This window comes from Cynocephalus volans, chromosome 1 (assembly GCF_027409185.1).
Source record: "Cynocephalus volans isolate mCynVol1 chromosome 1, mCynVol1.pri, whole genome shotgun sequence".
Classification (NCBI taxonomy): Eukaryota; Metazoa; Chordata; class Mammalia; order Dermoptera; family Cynocephalidae; genus Cynocephalus; species Cynocephalus volans.
This window is the reverse complement of record NC_084460.1, coordinates 290,574,585-290,597,539: the sequence shown is the minus strand read 5'-3', so window position 1 is coordinate 290,597,539 and position 22,955 is coordinate 290,574,585. Positions and strand designations below refer to the sequence as shown.

Below are 22,955 nucleotides of genomic sequence, written 5' to 3'. Positions count from 1 at the left end.
TTGAGGGTAAATATCCAAAGATGATCTATGAGGTAATCCTCACTTCAATCCATCTTACAGATAGTTCTGATACTTTCTCCCGTAATTAACTCATTTTTTGCTTAAGAACATAGTACAACGGAGCCACAATCCCTGGGTTCTAAAGCCAACTCCAACACTTAATATCTGGATCCTCTTAGTAAATTACTTAACTTCTCTGTGACTCACCTTTCTCCTTTGTTAAATCAGGGCTTTTACCTACTTTGTAAAGCTACTTTGTAGCAGTTGCTAAAAGGATTAAATGAGATGACCTACATAAAGTGGTTGGGCACTGTCTGGCACATAGTAAACACTCGATCATACTGGCTACTGCTTGTACTATGAAGAAAATGAGTTCTAGAATAAATTCTAGAGATCTGCTGTACAACACAGTATCTATAGTTAACAATGCAGGATTGTGCACTTTAAAATATGTTAAGAGAATAGAGCTCAGATTAAGTATTCTTACCACACACACACACACACACACACACACACACACACCCACACACACACACACACGGTACTCAGGACGGTGTTTAATCCTTTGCTCTCATGCTTCAATTTTTTTCACCCAGATTTTTTTAATTGGCTATGAATATTCATGAGATACAAAGCTGACTGTCACCCCTCATGCCTGTGATGTGGGGGCCAAATTCATACTGGCTGTATACCCATAACCACAAATTGCATTTGTACCCTGTGTCCCCCACCCAATTATCCCCAACCTCCCTCCCCCTCCCCCATTCCCCCCACTCCACTTTGTAGCCCATAGAATGTTCTCTCCCTCTGCAAGTCCAACACACTACTGTGGTCTTTCTTTCCTTCCTTCTTTCTCTCTTAGCTCCCACATCCAGAATTTTTTTTTTTTTAACATTTGATTTTTCTTTTTTCCTTTTGTTTTTTATTGAAACATAGCTGATTATACATATCTGTGGGGTACATGGTTGAATATCAATACCTGTGTGCAACATGTGATGCTCAAAGCAGGCTAATTAGTACATTCAACATTACACAATGTAATTGTTTTTCTCCACCCAGATTTTTAAATTCAGTACTCTGAATTCCTATTCTGTTCAACTTTTCCTTAGAGATAAACTTGCCTACATCTTTTTCAACCCACTATCAATCCAGAATGTATTTGCTATTAAATTAAATTCATTTTATTTTCCAATATCATGCTAAAAAAATACATCATAAATACACACGTACAATTCACAAAGAATTTTCTCCAGCAACTTTAGTCAACAGATACATAACAATAACTTCAAAGTAGAATCTAGGAGACACATTGTTAAATCACTCTGGTTTCATTTATCAGTATCATAATGTTGTTAAAAACTAAAACACAACCTAAATAACTAGTGGCATTTGCCAACCATTCTGTTTCCTGTCATCCCCATCAAATAATATCAAGAAACTATAGAACTTCATCAGTTTTAATGGTCATATCTGTGAAGTTAAAAACAGAGTGTATAAACAGTTGACCTGTAGAAAAAGAAAAAGTACATGAAATATCAAAATAGCTGAATACTCTTTTTGAAGCTCAAGTTCTTGATCACAATTGCTAGCAAGTTTGCTTGCCCATGGGCTTCCATCAGTCAACGCCATATCCTACAGGTATTATCCTTGCTGCCTAATAAAACAAATTTCACAGTTATTTTTTTTTTCTTTATTTTATTCACTTTACTCTCTCTTTTTACAAGTTGACATTTTGTGGGTCGCTGGTAGTTAGCAATGTACTCAATGCGCTAGACTCTCAGCACTTAGCTGCAGGACCCTTGAGAAGCTCAGGCATTTTTGAAGTAGTGTCTTTTGGGGGGTTTGGTTGTTGTTATTGCTGTCGTTTATTATACCAGCCAGTCTTAAATTGAGCACGTTCACATCCTGTCACACAAGCAAGATTCATGGCATCTTAGATTGGAGAAGACCACTGGGGAACTCAACCACTTCAGCTACCCCCTCTACACTCCCTCCTCGAACATCCCCACCAAGTAGAGACATGGTGGATTTAAATACCTCCAGGTATGGGTGATAGGCTTACGAGGAGGCAGGACATTCCATTGTGGAACATTTGAAAACGTGAACAGGTTTTTCTTATCAGCACTGGAGACTGCAGTTTCCCTCACTTTCGGGGACTAGGCACATAACATCAATATTTGTCAATTTACCATTTTAAAAATAAAAAGTTTTTTTTAAAAAAGTATGAGGACTATAGAAATTGGTAAAGCCTGTAAAAACTGCACATCCCACAAAAAGACACCTCACATTTTTAAAAATGCAAAGAGAATACTGGATACTTTTCTGCAAATCTGTGATTCTAAACCCAACCTCAGGCAGCCCACTAAAAAATGCATGCAGTTAATCACACTGGGATGCACCCAGAAGGTAGGGCAGGCAGATTCAACTGATGTGATTGTTCTGCTGGGGGTGTCAGAAGTGACATCCCATCATAATAAGCTCTGCCATCCATCGAGCCAGGATTTGGCACTTTGCAGCTTTGGGATTTACTAAATAGATCAATAATATCTCAAAAGACCTCAGGAATTTACGTGCATAATAAGCTCTGTCATCCATTGAGCCAGTATTTAGCACTTTGGTGATTGGGATACACTAAATAAATCAATAATATGTTAAAAGAGCTCAGGAATTTAAGTGCCAGAACTTAAATGAGACACAGATGCCTAATATTTCTTCTCTAAACTCTCCAGGGTCTTCTGTGAAAACTGGTTGAAGAAAGAGGTATTGCCTAGCCTGGGCCTCACGTGAAACACATGGACTGGGAAAGGCTGGCCCTGGACCTACCAGCCCGGCCCCCTTCTTCCTCATTGACAGCGGCTCCCTGTAGCAGCGTCCTGTGCCTCCATCACAAGCTCCCCCTACCCCCCGCATCATGGGAAAGGATTTGATAACAAGTTCATGATAAAACATGTGGCTTATTAGGGTAGTATTTCAGGAGTACCTACGTTTTAGTGACCACTCGAAGATTATGAGCCCAAAGAAAATAAGCTGTAATTTTAGAACTTATACATAATTAAGTAGAAAGGGGATGATTTTTAGGGAAAAAGGAGAAATGATTCTCACCACCCCTGAAGTTATATGACAAGGAAACCATCCTACCAACCAATACATAAAGCCAACCTTGAGTGTGCAATATTTAACTTACTGGACCAGTGTAGCAATTTTTAAATTTACTCAAAACGATGAGAATCACTGGGAATGAGGCAGATGAGGTCTGCTGTGCCTGCTTGGGGCACCCCTACCCACACTACCGCAGACCCCCACTCCCTGCCAAGGCCTCCCCCAGAGGCGCCTCACTGACATTAGACCATATTCTTGTCATTTTTTTTCCCTTTTCCACCATCTAAATTAATTTGTTCTTAATCTAGTTCATATAAAATGTTGCTAATATGATTAATTCACAATAAATAGCGAATGGTGGGAAAAATGCTCAATATATGTTCTTCCCCCCCAAATACTAGTACTTTAGCAGGCAGGAAATATCTGAAAGGAGACATCTAAAAATAAAACAACTTATTGGTTAGAGCAAGGCCTTGTAACACCAAGGTCAAGAGTTCAGTTCCCTATACCGGCCAGCCACTAAAATAAAAATAAAAATATTTGGGCTCAGCTGGTTAGAATATGGCCTTATAACACCAAAGTCAAGGGTTCAGCTCCCCTTACCAGCCAGCTACTGGGCTGCTGGGGGGTGGGGGGGGGGACAACTTAGCTCAAAGAATAAACCTCTAGTAGGCTATAAAACCAACTATGGAGAACTGTAGTCCTGGCTTGTTTTGGTTATAAATTCTTACAGACATCAAGTGAATGTTAACTATCAAGTAATATTATTATCAAGTGAGTATTAACCATTGGATCAAGGGACGAAACGTGGGAAAATGTAATAGCTAGTAAGGCAGACTACCAAATTGTTACCTTTCCTCGAGCAACAAAAACTCAAAATTCATGAAGACTTACATGCAGTGGCAGAGGCCACTACTGTGGGTCCTCATGCAACTAAAATTAAATGGTGGAAATAGAATGACATCCCAACAAAAGCCAGGAACCCCGGAAAAGGGCTTCTTTTTAGTCTTCAGCTTAGAAATTCTAATCGCCAATTCACAAGGAAACCCAAGTGTGCGGTATCTATGTCTCCCATACCTGTAATGACTATGTTGCCTTTATAGTTGAAAGCACATGAAAAGATTTCATCAGTGTGACCTTCAAGGACCTGGAGGCACTGGCCAGTCTGAGCATCCCAGATTCTAGCTGTTTTGTCAGAACTACCAGTCAGAAGACGGTTCCCTTGGGGGTTGAAAGAAATCTGCAAAAGAGAAAGAAAAAAAGAAAAATGATCACAGGTTTGTGTAATGGTCTCCAATATATTTTTCATCCACGAAAGGCAAGTTACTAAGCACCTATTACCTTCCCAGCCTGGTATTTATACACAGAACAAGTTTTTTTCATGATGGAAAAAATATTGCAGGGATCAATACATGAAAATTAAAATCTAGATGGAAAAAGTTTAATTGCCTATCCCGTCACCATTCTAAGGATAAAGACCAAAGCACCCTTATAATTTGAGTATTCCCCACCCAGCTTCTTTCCAAAGACTCGTAATACCCTTACCCTTGTGTGGAATGTAAACACAAGTCAGCCTCCTTCCTATCCAAATCCCAGTGTCATCTTTGTGATTGAGATCACAGAGATCCCCCTTCAATCCGTAACATGGAATCAGTGAACATCAGGGCCTACGAGAGAGGACTTTCTCCTCTACTGCTACCCAACATACAGCACCTTCCATAAGTATGATTGAGTGTCTGCCATGTGCAGGCGTTGTCAGTTATATCTAAGCAGCAGCCAAAGGACCCGTTAGTCCCCCCTTCCTTTGGGTGCCATGCTTACATCCCTCTCCAATCATCAGAAGACAACAATTTGAGCCACCTCATCCCTGAATGAAGGTTGCAGGAAGGCAGGGTCATGTCTAATTGTCCTCGCTGTGTCACCAGTACCTGCACAATGCCTAGCACAGTGGGAGCTCTCAAAAAATGTTTACTGAATGAATAAATGAATAAATAAATACCTTAGCTTTGCACTCCCTAAAAAGGCCATTACCAGATGGCAGTCAAATAAGTAATATATTCACCTAGCAAGCGTAAAATGTAATGAGACAGAGTTTGAGAACTCTTTATATTTACACATTCACAAAAACAGATGTGTACTTGCTAAGGGAACACACCAGACGTGCCAATAGCTACCTAGACAGACACTCAGAAACATGGCCCGGGTTCCCTCCTCAGCCTGCCTCCCAGCCTATGAAGGGGACGTGGGCTGCACTATCGCAAAGACCAGCACCGACTGCCAGAGGGCAACGGCCACCAGCAGCAGGTTCAGAGGCAGGAGGGGCGAGAGTACAGCACGGGGTGGTTTGGGGTCTAGATGGAGCCTTCAGAGAGCTGAAATCATCAAGTGGGTATTTTACAAGGAAAGAGTAAATCTAGTATCAGACACAAGACCAAGGAATTGTGCTGAGCTTGGGGGTGAGAGCCACCAAATCCTAGCCCACTCTGGGAATTTCTGATGACACATCTAAAGCTGACAGGGTGGCCCTGCTCTGAGAATAAGCTTTTGGGAGGAGTTTGTATATAATCTTAAGATACGGCTTTAAAGTTTCAAAATGAATGATTTTATATTCTAAGTGTTAAATATTTCCAGGAAATACTTCCTCGATCACATCTAATTCACAGAACGCTTGATACTTGCTGCAAGCATTTTTTTTTTTTTGCATAATATAAACTTGCATGTTTACTATAACCAGGAAAAGCACTTTATAAGTACCTGAAATTGCTGTCTTAAGTATTTTCAACTAAGTAAGTCTTTTGCTGATGGTTGAGAAGAATGCTGTTTTATACTTTTTAAAAGGTTTTAGAAATCATTATGCTGAGTTTGAGGATGCATTTAAAAATAGTCATAGTCTTTAGGTAACTGATAAAGAATGAGATAATTAAATAAACCTTAATACCTCCATTCCAACAGATCAATTTATACTAAGCATACTGTTTATTTTTTGGAAGTAAATAAACTGCTCCAAATGAGAAAGCAACTCACCTTTGAAATTTCACCTTCATGGCCTTCCAGTTTGGTAATGCATTTTCTTGTGACTGCACTGAAAACTCTTGCTGTTCCTTTTTGAGAGGGGTGGAGATATACATAAATTTATCTGAAATATAGAACTTTGGACCAAAAACCTTGAGTTATCCCAATATCCCTCTGACACACAGGCTCTGTGCTAAATTTGTTTCCTTGCCTGTGGTGACAGCCAGACACTTACTACTCTAAGTGCAAGCTGGTATCACCACAGAAGATGGTGAAAAGGTGTTCCTCTCTGGCCCTGAGCTTATTAGAAGAAATAACAGGTTCTAAAATAGAGAAGGGGGTGAAGAACAGGAATCAGAAGAAAAAATGGTTTTAAAGGTAAAAAGAGAATCAAAGCAAGTTTCAAGAAGCAGGAGATAAAGTAAGCAGCAAGATCAACATGCTACATCAGGTATGAGTCTGAGTTTAGGGGAGGTGCACAGGCCTTTCTAAGAAGAAGCATCAGCCACTACTCAGTGAGCAGACAACGGGCTCTAAGAACCCCTTTTCCACGGAAAGAGCTAACAGAATGTTTTGTTCCCTGCTGTGTTCTCAGCGCCCAGAAGTGCCAGATGCATAGTAGACACTCAATAAATACAGGTAGATGAACAGATTGAATGGATGGATAGATGGATGGATTGAATGGATGGATGGATGAAGTACTATATACTTGTCCTTAGAATTAAGAAATGGAGGAGTTAAATAAGCATACGAACATCAGTAATAAAATTTTTGTCAGGTGAAAAGTTACAATTTACCTGGCCAGATAAAGGATGCTTTCTTATCTCAAATTATAGCATTACGTAGAGGTAAAATATAGCAAGAGTAGGGAATTTAGGTACTTGATTTGCATCAAGAAAAAAGCAAAATATCTTAATAAAGTTTTTACCTTCCTGAAAATGTCCACTTTAGGAGGAAGTAGATAAAATGATTTTTTAAAATTGCTATTTTAGAATTAATGAGATTTTAAAAACATCATTTTCTGTTTCGTTGGACATTTCAAGTCTCAAAAATGACAAACTTGTTTTGAGAGTTTGTTAGTAATACTGCATATTCCAATACTCTAAATTTTACAAAACCATATTTTTAAACTTAAAAAACACAGAAGTAATATGGCCTGTAATTCTATATATTTTTTTAAAAGGTAGAAATAGAAATAAGAAAATCAAAAAAAGAAAAAAAAGTCAACCTTGAGAATAATTCCCATGAAGAAGAAAAAGGGGATGCACACATATGTAAAGAAAAAGGGGATGCACACATATGTAAAGAAAAAGGGGATGCACACATATGTAAAGAAAAAGGGGATGCACACATATGTAAAGAAAAAGGGGATGCACACATATGTAAAGAAAAAGGGGATGCACACATATGTAAAGAAAAAGATGCAGCTGCATGGGTAACTAACCATTGGGTGAGATCCAAATTTTAAAAAGGAAATTAGGAGCAAAGACCTGAGATAAATAAAAATGATTGCCCTAAACATCAAGACTTCTTAGGAAGCACAGAATGAGAGGAGATTTATAAAACATGCCAAAACAAAAACAAATTTTTAAGTAATGTTATATCAGACAAGGGAAGAATAGAATCACTGTCAGGGAAAATAGCAGAAGTAGAGAAAACAAAACTAGGAGAACTTGTATTTTATTCTCAGCCATCCCCCAGCATCCTGACCCTCCAACCCTCTTTCTCCCCCTGTACCACTCCAACTTCTAACATTCTATACAATTGAACATTCTATATAAAATACGTGTGTGGTATTATTTATTTTCTGCCTCTCCCTCCATAACATAACTCCACAAGGGCAGTGATTTCTATCTTTTCTGTTCACCGAACATGTTCCTAAAGCAATCCCAGGCATAAAGTAGTTACTTCAATACATATTGTGGAGTAAATTCTTCCCGTCAATGCGAATGATATTTCAAACATAAAGGGTGAATTAATTACAATTAAGGGATGATTTTTTTTAAAGCTAATATCCGTGAGAAGACAAAGTAAATAGTTACTTTAAAAACTAAAGTTCTGCAGGCTCAGGGTGTTTAAATTCTAGGATATGAAAACAACTTGCATGTATGACCATCTTTGAAAAGTCCTTGTGAGTAGGACAACAAGCTTGCAAACGTAATTTTGAAAAGGGAGATGACGATGAAATGAAGACTGTGTAATTAAAATAAGCCACCAGCAAAATTCTACAACTGATTATAACACAAAGGATATGTGACTTCTTAACAGTATGTTAGTCACAAGGAGCAAATGCAGGAAAACTGGGAACAAACCATGCCTGGAAAAAACATTCCATTTTGCTGGAACTTCTTAAGTAGCTATCAAGGAGTTTATGCACACATGATATAATCACGTGTGGTCAGCAGGGGAATCAGACTGACATATGTAGCATCATACATGCTTGTCAGAGACATGACTTAGACATAATGTAGGCTCATCATACATGGATTTCTAGGAAATGATTCAGACATGGAACAGTATCATACATGGTGATAAAGAACTGGATAAAGATATGGTACAGCATCATACATGATTATAAAGGGGATGACAAAGACAGTGTAAATTAAAACACATTAGTCAGGTATATAACAGACACAATATAGCATCATACGTGGTCATCAGAGGAATAATATAGGTATAGTGTAGCATCAAGTGTGTTCTTCATACTTTGTTATCAAGGTGATGACTCATAGGACAGTATCACATGTGATGACATAAACTTAGTGTAGCATCATGTAGGCTTGCCAAGATGATGCAGACTTACTATAGTACCACATGGTTATCAAGGGCATGCCGTAGACATAACGTAATGTCAAATAGGGAGCTGTCAAGGAGACAATGTAGAAATTGTGCAGTCACATATGTTTGTCAAGAATGTGACGCAAACATAGGGTAGCACCATACATACTTGTCAGGGAAATAGCACAGACATAATGAATCATCATATGTGGCTGTCAAAGAGATGACACATAGTATAACATCATATATGGTTGTCACGGGGATGACCCATTGTTTGGTATCATAAAAAGTTGTCCAGAATATGATGTACCCATAGTATAACAATACATACAAATGTCAGTGAGTTAATACACACTATATATAGCATTGCATGTGACTTTCAATGAGATGAAACAGACACAGGGTAGCATCGTACATATTTGTCAAGATAACTCACAGTCTTGCATCGCACATGTTTATCAAGGATATGATGCTGATATAGCATACATCATATGTGACAGCCAGAGATGATGCAGATACAATGTGTCATACGTGATTTTTAAGATGATGATGCAAGCATAGTAAATTATCACACATGGTCACCAACAAGATGATACAGCAGTGTCGTGTCTACTTGGTCATCGAAAAATGATGCATACAAACCTAGTATTGTCCTTGTTGATCAGGAGATGGCATTGACATAGTATAGTACAATGTGTTGTCATAAAAGAGATAACATAGACATTGCAGTGTCACTAGTATCCATCAAGGATGTGATGTAGATACAGTCTAGCATCAAACATAGTTTTAAAGGAGGAGATGAAAACATAGTGTAGCATAATACATGACTTTCAAGGAGATGATGTATATGCAATGTAGAATAATATATGGTCCTTGGGGGATGAGACAGACACAATATAATGTCACGCATGGTCAACCAGGAGATGATATTATATACAGATATAATGTAGTACCACATGTGGCCTTCATGGAATTGAGGCACCTGGTATAGCACCAAATATGGTTATCAATACGAAACACAGACATAATGTAGAATCATGAGTAGTAATCAAAAAGACGATGTATAGCATAGCATCATATAAGTTTATTACAAAGTTTAGCAGACATAGTGGAGCAGCACATGTGGTTATAAAGGAGATGGAACAGGTTTATTATCACACCACCAATGGTGGTCAAGTTGACAAGGCCAACGTAGTGTACCAACATACATGACTGTCAGTGAGATGGCCCAGAATACAGCATCTTAGGCAGTTACAAGGAGATGATGGATACTTGGTATATATGTATACCTGGATATGAAGGACGTGACATAGATATTGTATAGCATCACACGTGGCTATCAAGAATATGACAGAATGGACATATGGTAGCAACACACATGGTCACCGTGGAGATGAGACATATATAGTTTCCATCAAAGCTGGTCATCAGGGAGATAACCCATAGTGTAGAAACATGCATGTTTATTAAGCAAAGCATAAATCCTTCCATAAATTAAACATATGGACAGATTACCCACCATCAGCTGAAGCAGTTGCAATAAGCTTTCCAGCATAATCAAAGCAGCTGTCCAGTATTTCATCATCATGGCCTGTTAAGGTTGCTACACATTTTCCATTTGTAGCATCCCACAGCTGCAATTTTAAAACAATCAGACAAACAAGAACATAAACAAAATAAAAAGACTGTAATTTCTAGCCTGAAGTGTGAAGTTGGCCATGGTTTTCACAACATGCTTACAGCTGATTAAATAACTGTGCCAGAATAACTTGTGTAATTCTCACGTGTTCAGTTAGCTTTGCCTTGCTTCGCGACCAGAGACCACAGCCAACCGTCTAGCAAGGCACACTTGGGTCACAGAGAGGACCAAAGTAAGACATTTAGAATCTGCCACTACATTAAGAAAAAAAAAAAAAAAAAAAAACCTCAAAGTGTATGTTTTGCTGATTGGAGTTGAAGCGTCCTCTTTTTATAGAAAGGACATCCAATAATAAGGAGCTTCATGTAAAACTACAGCCCCAGAAAATAAAAAGTACGTTATAAGATTATAAAACATTTGATATAAAATCAAATAATAATCAAATAATGATTCATAGTATAAGCTCTTAGTCACTATTTTTTAAAGTGCAGAAATTAGGGGCAGGAAACACTGTCTTTGTGGCTTCTTGAGGATGACTCTAACAGAAGATTAATAAACAGGGCAGTAAACAAGAATAGTAAGCCTTTTCAAATAAGATCTTTAATACATTTGAAGCAGTTAAAATTGTTTCACTACCTCACAATTTCTTCAAACTTGGGAATTCTAAAAAGTGAAATTAAAAAATATTACCAGTTGTTATTTATAAATGAATATCTTAATTTTATATCACCTTTGAAATCTGTTAACGTTGCAATGAATATCTATCTGGCACAGTAAAGAGTACAGACACCATGTAAAGCAAAGGTATTTCTGGAGCTCACCATGCAGGTTTTGTCCATTGAGCCGGTTAATATGAGAGAGCAATCCCAATTGAATAAGGCACTGCTGATCTCAGCACAATGACCGATTAAGGTATACACCTTCCTGCAAAACGGAAATCATTAAAACTGCTGAAGGGTATCTTACTGCAGTATATGCACACAAATAATGAGGTCAAGCCCATCTGTGTAAGCTAGTCTACGTTTGGTTTTTACAAAATACTATCTGTGATAACAAAACAAATGGCTCTACTGCAGCTCAAAAGGAGAGTAGTGCTTTCATTTCAACAAAAATAGACTTAAATTTTAAAGATAACGTTGCCTAAAGCAACACATCAGAAAGGAATTGGAAGCAAACAGTAAAGGCAGTCTGAAGTGCTGGACGTATTCTTACACCAGATGAGGGGACCCTGGTTGTTCTGAGACCACACGTCAGATGGCGGAAAGACCCTCTCTCCTCTCTCACTTCTTGTTGCATACCTCTTGGTCGGTACCCCTGATAATTAGCCCCTCTATCAAAATGCAGACAAATCCAAGAGTGGAGTTTTCCAACACAAAATATGCTAATTTAGTTAACTTCTTAGCAATGGAACCAAAAATCATGAGGAAGAAAATTGAAGTTCTTGGACTAAATTAATTTGGGAAATTAACTACGAGTTTTATTTATTCATGATACTCATGCCTACCATAATGACAAGCCATTGAAATCTGATTATACAGTACATGAAATAAATAATAGCTATACCGTAAGGCTACTGCTAACATTTTCCCTTCATGTTGCTAGGTGGCATTATTTGCTCTGAATTATATGAAAGCACACATTTTGTAAATCAGAAAGATCATTAAAGAATAAATTCATTTATTTTTTCAATGTGCCCATTCCTGTGGAATCCAAAGCATAGTTAATAAATATGATTAAACTAATAAATACGAGTATCTACTTAACCACCTGATCCAGGTTAAAAAAAAAAATCTTAAGAGTTAAGAATTACCTTCCAGTATCAGCATCCCATACTGCAACTGTATGATCAAAAGACCCTGTAATGATTCTGTCTCCTGAGGAGTTAAATGACAAGGAGATGATTTCAGCGGAATGTCCCTAGAAAAAAAAGCAGATACTGCCACACACGCCTGTAGATAAAACAATTCTGTAAGTGTGCAATATTATAGTCTAAAAGGAAATGCTAGCAAAAGCAAAGCTATATAGAAAGAAAGAGGTCAGTGATTGGCTGGGGTGGGATTGGGGAGTGACCACAAATGGGCATGAGGTTTCTTTTTGGGGTGATAAAAATGTTCTAAAACTAGATTTTGGTGGTGGCTGCACAGTTCTGTAAGTCTGCTACAAATCACTGACTTACATTAAACCAAGTTCATTTAAACTCAGTAAAGCTGGTTTTATTTATTTATTTTTTAAAAAAGGAAGGAAGGGAGAGGGCACGTTTCGGGAAATTACAAGGCTTCTTTCACGTTGTCTTGGAAACACTAAACATTTTGAGCTGTGTACTTCATGAGCTAAATAACAGGTGATGCACACACACAAAAAAAATAGTGTATGAAGTTAATAAATTTAAAAAGGAAAAGTTTAAGATAATTTGACGTGAAATAGATTAAGAATGGAATTATTAATAGTAACAAGCCTTTGGCCTGACTTTCACCTGGTTACAGTCTAGGGCTGAGAAACCGAACTGTACAAGACAACAGGAAGAAACTCTTCCCTGCAGCAGATTCTGCATCTCAGATAAGAGGATCCTGCTTGGAGTATATCCCTCATTTTCCTAATGATTTTAGTAAAATAACATAATTATATTTTTACATAATATAATTTTAAAAGTTCATTTACAAGTTGATTTTCTGGTTGATTCCAAATGAAAAAAGTGAAATATCATTGAACGTTAGAATTCCAAACACACAAAACAAATGTACTCTCTGGCAGCAGACAGGCGTGCAGAGCAGGACTCATTCCATCGCATGCTCTTAGGCACAGGCAGCAAAAGGAATAATTTCAGTTGCAACTGCAGGCATTCACAGGGTTCCTGCCTCCACATCTGCCTGAAAGAAGTAATGAAAAAGGGGAACCCCCCACAAAATGATAACTGAGATCAGGTGTATACTCATATCAATAACGCCAGGTACTCAGATTTAAGAAAGAAAGTCCCTTGGCATCATTTTAAAATTGGGACTTCTTTCTTTTTCTCTTTTTTCAAGTCCATTTTTTACCTTTCTTAGAAAAATCTTTCTTAGGAAGAGGATCCTGGTCTTTTGTAAATTAATTTATAATTTTAAAAGGACAAGAAGACTGGATTCCCTATCCAGATGTTCCCTCTGATTACAACAGAATCACCCTATTTTCGCTGTGGTAAATTGGGCTGGGGTGGGATGAAGTAGAGGGTGCCAGTTCCCTTGAAGGTGCTGGACATGTGCTGGTGGTGACAGAGCATACACCTCTGTGGGTGGTGTCCCCTTGTCATTTCAGATTTTGTAATACAGGAGGGTTCTAAGACCGGCAGGTAAAAGAGAAAATGTGGACAGTCATCCCTTGGAAGAATCTTCTGGCAGAGTTCTCCAGTTCTGCACCTTCCAAAAAGTGCTGGCCTCCACCTACAATCCTTTTAGTCACGTATGTGATAATGGGTTCTAAGCCAAGGTCTGTGTGTTTTATGGACTAAAGTCAGTCGAAATAAAAAGCTCATCTGGCTTCCCCAGCACTTCCACCCAAGTCTTTTGGAATAGCCAGCAAACCAGTCGGAACACGTGTGCACTACAGTTTGAAAACCAAGAGCTCAGAGAACTCTTCAAATTTAGAACTTATTTTCTAACAAATGAAAGAGAACATCATTAACGTACTGTTAAGGTGAACACCTCCTCTCCGTTCTGGATGTCCCACAGTTTGGCCGTTGTGTCCATACTTCCAGTAGCCACCAATGTGCTTTGAGGGTTAAATGACAAGCATACCTAAATGAGATGAAATGGAAGAAATTTTGGAAACAGAGCTTAAATTGTTAATAATATATGGAAAAGCTTCAGGTTGCAATGACCTTAGCAGATTCTTTGTACAGGTACACAGCAAAACACCAGATGCAAGTAACCCACTCTCCCCAAGTTGAATCTTAAAAAGAGGCTATTTGTTCTTCTGTGTCATCCAGCTCAGGATCTGAGGGGCACTAGCTCCCTTTGTGATTTCCAGACCACAGAGGAAAAAGAACAGAAGCAAAACCCATCTCCTCTGAGACTCATGCTAGCTGGCTGTCATCTTCCTGTCACTGTTATCACAGGTCCTTTCAATCATACCCCTCACTCATCAAGGACTTTGACCACTGGCTCATAGTCTCAGTTCCATGTCCTAGGTGGCCTTCATGCGGGCCATTCATCCAGCCCCCTCGGACCCATGCCCCTAGATTTCTCTTTAATAATCACTCCCATGGCCACACCCTGGACCTTGACACCACCTTCTCTGGAAAACACACCACCGATTCACCAGTCGCTGGTTACAGCTTCCCAATACTTTCGGCTCTCCCTCTTACTTACCCCTGCCTCCTTCAGGATGTCTTCCACCTCTCAGAGACCACTGCCTTTTCTCCTGACCCACCTTCCCCAGTCAACAGACACCCTGGAACCATCACTCCTGCCAGCTTCCTCCCCACTCTTAGTCCCTATCTTTCAACTGCACCCTCCACACAAACTCCTAACGTTAACTTTTATCAAGTCGGGACCTTATGCTGTCATCTGCCCTCCTCGCCTCGTCACTCAGCCAGGGTAGCTTGAGAAAACAGCACAGACGACTCCTGGACCTGCTCCTTCGTGGCTCTGTCCTCCACTGAGTCCGCAGCGCTGTTTCCCACTTTGTTTAACACGCCGCTGGCTCAATACATCCTCCCATCCCGACTCTTGCCCCTACTCCATCCTCACCCCTCCTCAGCAGGTGACCCTGCCTCCTGCCACTTCCCTGAGAAAACACCTATCAGGCAGGAACTTCCTCAGAGGCACAGGGGTCCCTTCAGCCGTCCTAAAGGCCCCTTCCCTGCACTCCTCGGGAGACACGTCCACTAACTTCTCCTTCCCTCTAGACTAGATGCTTCCCAGTGGCCTGTGAGTGGCCTGTAAACGTGCTGAGTTTCTCTTGCATGAAAACAAATCCTCCCTTGACTCTATGTACCCCTCTTAACTTCTTATTTTCCCCCCTTTACACCCAAACTCCTTGGGGAAACTGTGTACTATCACTTTTTGCCCATCTCCTACTCTTCACCTCGGGACCCACTCGGGCTGAACGTCCAATGCAGGAGCTTTGGCCAGTCACCCTACTGAGCCTCCCTGACATTTGCTGGGTTGACGCCTTCGTTCTGGATAGAGTCTTCCTTCTTGACAGCTTGGGCAGCTCTCTGCTTGTGGTCTCTTCTTGTTTGGGGTGTTTTAGTTTTTTTTTTTTTTTCTTTTGTTTCAGTTGAAGGTCTCTCTTCACCATCTTCCCAAGATCCTATCAGTCCCTTCTTCATACTCTACCTTTTTGGTGGGGGACAATTTCAATTGTTCAGTGGTTTCTCTGCCACCCAGATACCAGCGACTCATACATCCGTGTCACCTTCTCAGACCTCGCTTCTCAATAGTGAACGCTATTGAGAGTATCAGACCATTCATGCAAATTTGAATTCTAATGATATCCAGAAAATATTCAGCCTAAATATTTCACATGATATTTAAAAAGTTATTTTATTTTATTTTATTTTTTTTTTTTTAAAGATGACCGGTAAGGGGATCTTAACCCTTGACTTGGTGTTGTCAGCACCACGCTCACCCAGTGAGCAAACCAGCCATCCCTATATGGGATCCGAACCCGTGGCCTTGGTGTTATCAGCACCACACTCTCCCGAGTGAGCCACAGGCCGGCCCCTAAAAAGTTATTTTAAAAGCTATTTTAAGAACTTCATTGACCCTAATTGAGTTAGTCCTTTAAAAACAAGTCCATGAAAAAGAAAAAGTAACATTGAATATTGTATTTATATATTTATTATGTTGCATGTTTACTAGTCAATGCATGATACAGTTCTTTGACAGTATCTGCAAGGTATAAAAACTAGAGGAGTTTTTAAGTTATATCAACACCACCATGTAAAATTTATACAGACTAAAAATACTGGGGTAGAAATTGAAAATTAATTATGAAGGTAGAACCTAAAAAGAAAAAGCAACATAAAATATATAATAAGTTGTTAAATACACTTACTATTTCTGCTGTGTGGCCTCTAAAGGTATGGTAACATTTTCCTGTTTCTACACTCCACAGTTTACAAGTCTTATCAAAGGATCCAGTGGCAATTTTGTCACTAAGATTTAAGAAAAAAAATGTAGATTTTAAAAACAAATTTAGCTACATTATATGATACACTGAACTAAGACAAGAGACATTAATACATGAATCTGTATCTGCTTACCAATGTACTTCACTTTCAAAACTACAAGCAATCCTATATTTATGTCAGTGGATAAAAAAATCAAGGTCTAATTTTTGAATGATATCAACTTATTTAATTATGAAGATTTTACATTGAAGGCATAAATATATTTGAGATTACAACAATTTTAAAAATTAGCATAACAAATATGGCAAAAGATTTTATTCAGAAAATTACTAACAAATAAAATCAATAATACATACTGTGAGGTGAATAAACATAGAAAAATGCTATTAATAGGTATACAGAAAGGGACAATATTGAATTTAAAAGAAAAAAATGAAAAAAGATAAATCCAATTAACCATATGACTAATTAAAGTTTTGAGAAGTTGGACAGTGAGTGTCTCTTGGAAAAATATTACTCCAGTTGTAAGAGGTTTAGACAGGAGATATGATAAAGACTTCAGTCATTTTCAAACAACAGGCTTCCTATGTTGACTGTGGAGCGGGGCTACTGTCAACACACAATGGCTAAGAGCAGATTATCCTGTTTGGCCTTTGATCTTGGAAATAAAGATCTTTCAGTTCTTCTTTTACCACTGACCCACATCTGTCCCTTAGAGCAACTCATCAAAATGTTCACCAAATTGGGTCATCATTTACAGTGTAAGCTCATTGTTCAAACTTGTAAGAGATCTAAAGATTCAAAATACATGCTCTAAAGGAAATTATAAGTGACTGGCACAGTTGCAGAATTTATATTTATCAAGAGTAACATGGAAGGTTGCTTCTCTCTTTTGTTTCCAGGACACCCCCATAGTATTTCCGTGGTCTCTCATATTCAAGAAAAGCAAAGCCCTTTCTGTTGACACTCCAGGGACAGCGTGTCCTAGAGAACACCCACCCACCACCCAAAGCTTCCCAACCCTCAAGGCTGGTTTGCCTCTTAGAGTCTCTGAACTGACTTTCTCCTTTGGCATCCGGTCTAGGGCATTTTTCATCAGCTGCTGACATACTTCAACTTCTGCTCAAGATAAGCTCAAAGTCCTGTGACTTCTTTATCGGTTCCTTCAGTCTATTTTTTTATCCTTCCCAGCCCTTAAACATAACAGTCTCCAGTTGCTGTTGTTTCTTGACCAACTTCTGTCCCATCACAGTTCTTTATATCCATATGACACCACACTATAGAGGGTATTATCAATGTCAATTATTTTTAGAATTACTCTGTTGAATCAAAGCCTACTTGTGACATAATGCATAAAACAGGTAAACACAAACTGAAATTTTTTTTCTGTGTGTCTGTCTATCTCTCTCTCTCTCTCTCTCTCTCACACACACACACACACACACACACACACACACACACACACATTCCTTCTTATTCTTTAGTGGCTGTCTTGAACTCACTCTGCTGAAACCCAATGCCCCCAAGAGCAATGAAAAACACTGCTTTAGTGTATATAGAAATCATCAGATTGAGATAACTAATTGGACAAGGTTTTTTTTTTTTTCATCAGGAGATCTTGATGGAATCCAACAGAAGGGCCAAAAAGTATTCCTCACCTCTCCACCCCCAGAAAATTTTGTTCTCAGACAGACATCCAAAAGTATCATGTCTGTTGAGTAGATTATTAAAAGATATATTATATTACAGAGAATATCCTTTAAATAGCATTGCAATGAAAGTAGGAATTATAAGTATAACTGTGTCATTTATAATTGCAATGAAATCTTTGTCTTCCACAAGTTGGTATAATAAGCTATTATAAAAATTGTCATTTTCTATAATGTAAAAATGCATAGATCAAAGTTAAATTTTTGGTGTAATTGGAGTATTTTGTCATTTTAATGTACCAATTAAGTTTCATTGTGCCATCACGATTAATGTGTTTTGAAAGGGTATTACATTTTAAAAAGGTATAATGACTTTAACAACCTAGATAACAAGTTTTTAAAAATTGTTACGGTGGTGTACAATTTCTAGTCTAAGTTCATTGAATTTTTGTACAATTCCTCTACGCCTTCTGCTACTATCTCAGATAAAGTTTTCGTTGTCTCATTAGTACATTATTGTACCTGCCTCCTAAGGAAATTCCTTGCCTGCTGTTTCTTCCCACCTCCCAAACCTCTGACACCTTTTTCTCTGCCAGAACGATCCTTCTAAAACAGCACTTTTGCTGTCTGGTTAGCTCATCTGGTCGGAGCATGGTGCAAACACAAAGCTCTGGGCTTCAGATCCCCATACCAGCCAGCCACCAAAAAACTTAATTAAAAAATAAAATAAAATAGCACTTTTATTGTTTTACTCCTTTCTTCACAAATCCTTGATAGCAACTCAGTCCTAAAGAACAGTTTGAACTCCACAGAACGCTCCGTCCTCACCCACTTCTGTTTTTCAACATGAGATGTTCACAAGAAAAGGAAGAAAGAAATGTTCGTGAGAGAGACTGGCCATTGGCTGTGCCTGAAGAATCCCCACTTTAAAATGGGGACCTGCTGAAGTCCCTTTGCCCACGGTGTCTTCTCCATTCTTCCCTGCCCTTCCGTCCTTGTTTATTGAACAAGCTTCATTAATGGAAAAAGTCATTTAAAGTGGGCAATCATGAAAAAAGGACACATGTGTCTAAAAACATTTAGTCAAATATACATAAAAATATACATTCACTTGCCAGTCTTTTGACAATAAGCCAGGGCTTTTTCTTTCACTATAGGTCAACTAATTAGGCTTCATCATCTGTTTTACAGAAATTATATTCAACCTCCCCAATTTCTAGCTTTCCTTAAACTGAAATGGGAATTTAAAGAACTTACACATGCTTGCAGAAAAACTGAGTGCAGAGGTTTTTTAGATTTTTACAATGTCTTTTCTAATTTAACATTGATTTTGCCCACGACTTCATTCAGCCACATTTTTTCAAAGATTTACCTTATCTATGAGAGTACTTCAAAAAGTTTGTGGAAAAATGGAATTAAAATGTAATTAAAAGAGGCAAGGAAATGAGTTAGGAGGCAGGTACAATAATACACTCAGGAGACTGAAAATTTCATCTGGGATGGTAGCAGAAGGAATAGAGGGATTTTATTTTAAAAATAGATGCATCTAGAGTAAAAATAAACTTCCATAAACTTTTTGAAGTATCCTTGCATATTTTCATAGAAAACATCAGCTTTCTTTTCACACTTATATTTCATTAGTTTGTATAATATGTAATTAAATCACATATTAAATTACATAGTTATAATTGTACAACCAACGGAAGCAGATTTATGAACAAATAGAACTAACTCTTGGTAAACTTAGAAGCCAACATGTGGGAAGAGAAGTTGAGCATACCAGTGGTAGCCTAGTTGCTACAAACACTCACGGTGCCATGGGTATCAGTAGCGTGTTATGTCGAAGGGTACAGAACATCAGTTAATCTATTGACTCAGTTAAAATATTGGTTTATTGGTTTCAAAATGCTTCTATTCTACTTGTTACTGTTATTTAGCATGTTACCATGTGCATTCTTTCCCTACCTGGCAAGATTGTAAATTAACTTCTAAACAAGGTGAAACACAGCATCTACGAGTGTTGTGTTTTCCAGAGGTCACAGTCCAGTGCTATAAACATCAGTAGAAACTGCCTAGCCAGGAGCTCCTAAGGGCTGAGGGCCAGCCTTGCCTGAGGGCAAACTCCATCTCTCCCTTTATTACTGTGTGCACTTTGCATTCTTTACATGAGGACAGTGATACCTATCCCATAGGCTCTTTTAATAACTGAAGGAGGTATTACAAGCCTTGCAAAGCACATACCAGGCACTCAATAAATGTTAGTCCTCTGTCTTTTCCTCTTCTCCTCCAATGGATGGAGAGATGTATAAATGAATTAATGAAAAAATAAGAGAATAAGTGTACAGACCCATAAGGATTGTTGAATGCTATGGCATAAACCACATTCCTGTGGCCCTCCAGGGTGTGCAGCTCCTCTCCAGACGCAGTGTCCCAGAGCTTGCACGTCCGATCATAGCTTCCTGTGATAAAGCTAGCAGCACAAGAATATAAACATCTCGCAGGGTGAGAATGGCAGACTGTTAATAAAGACTTCATTTTCTACCTGCAGGATAATACCTCCATTTATTTTGCTTTTTACAGTGAAAATTTTGTATGCAGGGCAAAGAGTTAAATGGAAAACAGTATCTAAATCCTCTGTCTTAGACACTTACCAAATTTTATCTCAACCCCCAAAAAAGGAGTCATTAAATAATATAAAGAGTAATCCTGCTAATAATGGTTACATTCCTATAATACATAATTATGTAATTAAACAATGTATATAATAATCAGTAACATTTTTAGAAACTCTAATACATCTCAGTAAAGAGCATCATTCTCCCAGCTGTTCAGACCATCAAACATTAGCATCGTCCTTCATTCCTCTTTTCTCCTCACACCCTGCAACAATCTATCAGTGAATTCTGTTAGGGCAGCCTCAAAACACATCCATAACATGGCCAGTTCTCACCAGTTCCATTACCTCCATCTTTTGCCTAAACACATTAAACCATCTTCTAGTGGTTTTTAGCACAAACGTGTTCCTTAAAAGCCTGTTTTTCTCACAGAAATTAGAGGGGTTTTTTTAACCTTCCTCAAATAGCTTCTTAACAATTTACAGGAAAATTCAAACTTCTGCTCAGTGTCCATAAGGCCAGCAGTTCCTGGCTATCTCTAGGGCTTCAGATTCTCCCCAAGACACACCCTGGTCCACCACATTCACCCCCTTGCTAGTCTCTGAAGCACCGGCTGGTTTCTTTCATGCATGCGAGTGCTCCTGCCCCACTGACTTACCACCGTCATCCCCAGGACCCAGGACAATGACAGGCACATGAGTATGTTCAATAAGTATTTTCTGTTTAATAAACAAATTAGCAGATTCTTTCACATGACTATGCTACTACAGAAATAATTACTATTAATATTCACATCTAATATTCTAATGTAAAAGAGCAGCATCCTCATCATTCCCTATGTATTCAATCAGAAAAGAGCTTTTCTTTTTAAAACACCTCTGGAGTAGAAACATTACTTCAAAAGTATACCAAAAAGTTATTTCTCCAACACAGAAAAAAAAAATATCTGCAAAATGGAAAAGCCAACCTGAGTGTCAAATGGTAATGTTAAAAGGGGAAACAAATTCTGATGCCAAAACCGAGTTAAACAAGAAAGTGGACAAGACAGTGTATCTTTAATGTTTTTCTGGACATTTTTCTTCTAGCCTCTTCTTCCATGGCCTTCCTCTACCCTTGGATAGGTGTAGACTTATATTTGCAGCTATATACATATGTACTACAGACATTGCTATGGGTGGCATTGTGTCCACCTAAAAAAATCATATTTTGAAATCCTAAGCACTCAGGACCTCTGAATGTGATTTTATTTGGAAAAAGGCCATTGCAAATGTAATTAGTTAAGGTGAGGTCATACTGGAATCAAACGCGACTGGTGTCCTTATATGGGGAAATCTGGACACAGGCATACACACAGGAAGAACGTCACGTGAAGATGAAGGTAGAGATCAGAATGGTGCTTCCACACACCAAAATTGCCAACAAACCACCAGAAGCTAGCAGAGGGGTGTGGAACAGATTCTTCCTCACAGCCCTCTTCAGGCACCAACCCTGCTGACACCCTGACCTCAGACTTCTAGCTTCCAGCACTGTGAGACAATGACTTTCTATGGTTTAAGCCACTTGGCTTGTGGTACTTTATTATGACGGCCCTAGCAAACTAATACAGACATGTTTATGTTTCTCCCTCATCAGATTCCAAGGTGATCAAAAGCCATGCACTAAACACAGGCTTGAAGGTTCTATTGGTCATACACCCCAAGACACCACGCTAGATGAAAATACCTGCTTGGAGTCGACTGATCACAATCAGCCATGACACTGCCCTATCTGACTGCTCGCACTACCAAGGCAAATATGAAACCACCCTCCCTCCACCCATTTCTGCATCAAGTTATTCAGCAGCTACAACATTTGCTGAGATCCATTATGCCTCCCACCCACAATGGCACAAGTATGATTTTTTTAAAAAAACAGATTAGAACAGTGGGAGAAAGGACTTATATTTCTCCCCTATATTCAGTAGGATACTGAAATCAGAGAAACACACAGTATATACTTAACTAACTGGAATCTTTGACAAATAAACATTTAAAAAAATGTTCATCCCTTGA

The 22,955-nt window shown here is 38.6% G+C and overlaps 1 protein-coding gene across 1 annotated transcript in view; it reads right to left on the bottom strand.

Moving 5' to 3' along the window:
* Nucleotides 1–1,619: 1,619 nt before the first annotated feature.
* The window catches only part of DAW1 (dynein assembly factor with WD repeats 1), a 35,055-nt gene continuing 13,719 nt past the window's right edge, over nt 1,620–22,955 (bottom strand). The window contains exons 4-12 of the mRNA XM_063076478.1: nt 20,637–20,759; nt 16,565–16,664; nt 14,191–14,298; nt 12,339–12,445; nt 11,350–11,452; nt 10,409–10,523; nt 6,124–6,200; nt 4,177–4,339; nt 1,620–1,654 (exon numbers count right to left, since the gene is read on the bottom strand). Of these exons, the coding sequence (XP_062932548.1) occupies nt 1,620–1,654; nt 4,177–4,339; nt 6,124–6,200; nt 10,409–10,523; nt 11,350–11,452; nt 12,339–12,445; nt 14,191–14,298; nt 16,565–16,664; nt 20,637–20,759 (931 nt within the window). The remainder of the gene's footprint in view (nt 1,655–4,176; nt 4,340–6,123; nt 6,201–10,408; nt 10,524–11,349; nt 11,453–12,338; nt 12,446–14,190; nt 14,299–16,564; nt 16,665–20,636; nt 20,760–22,955) is intronic.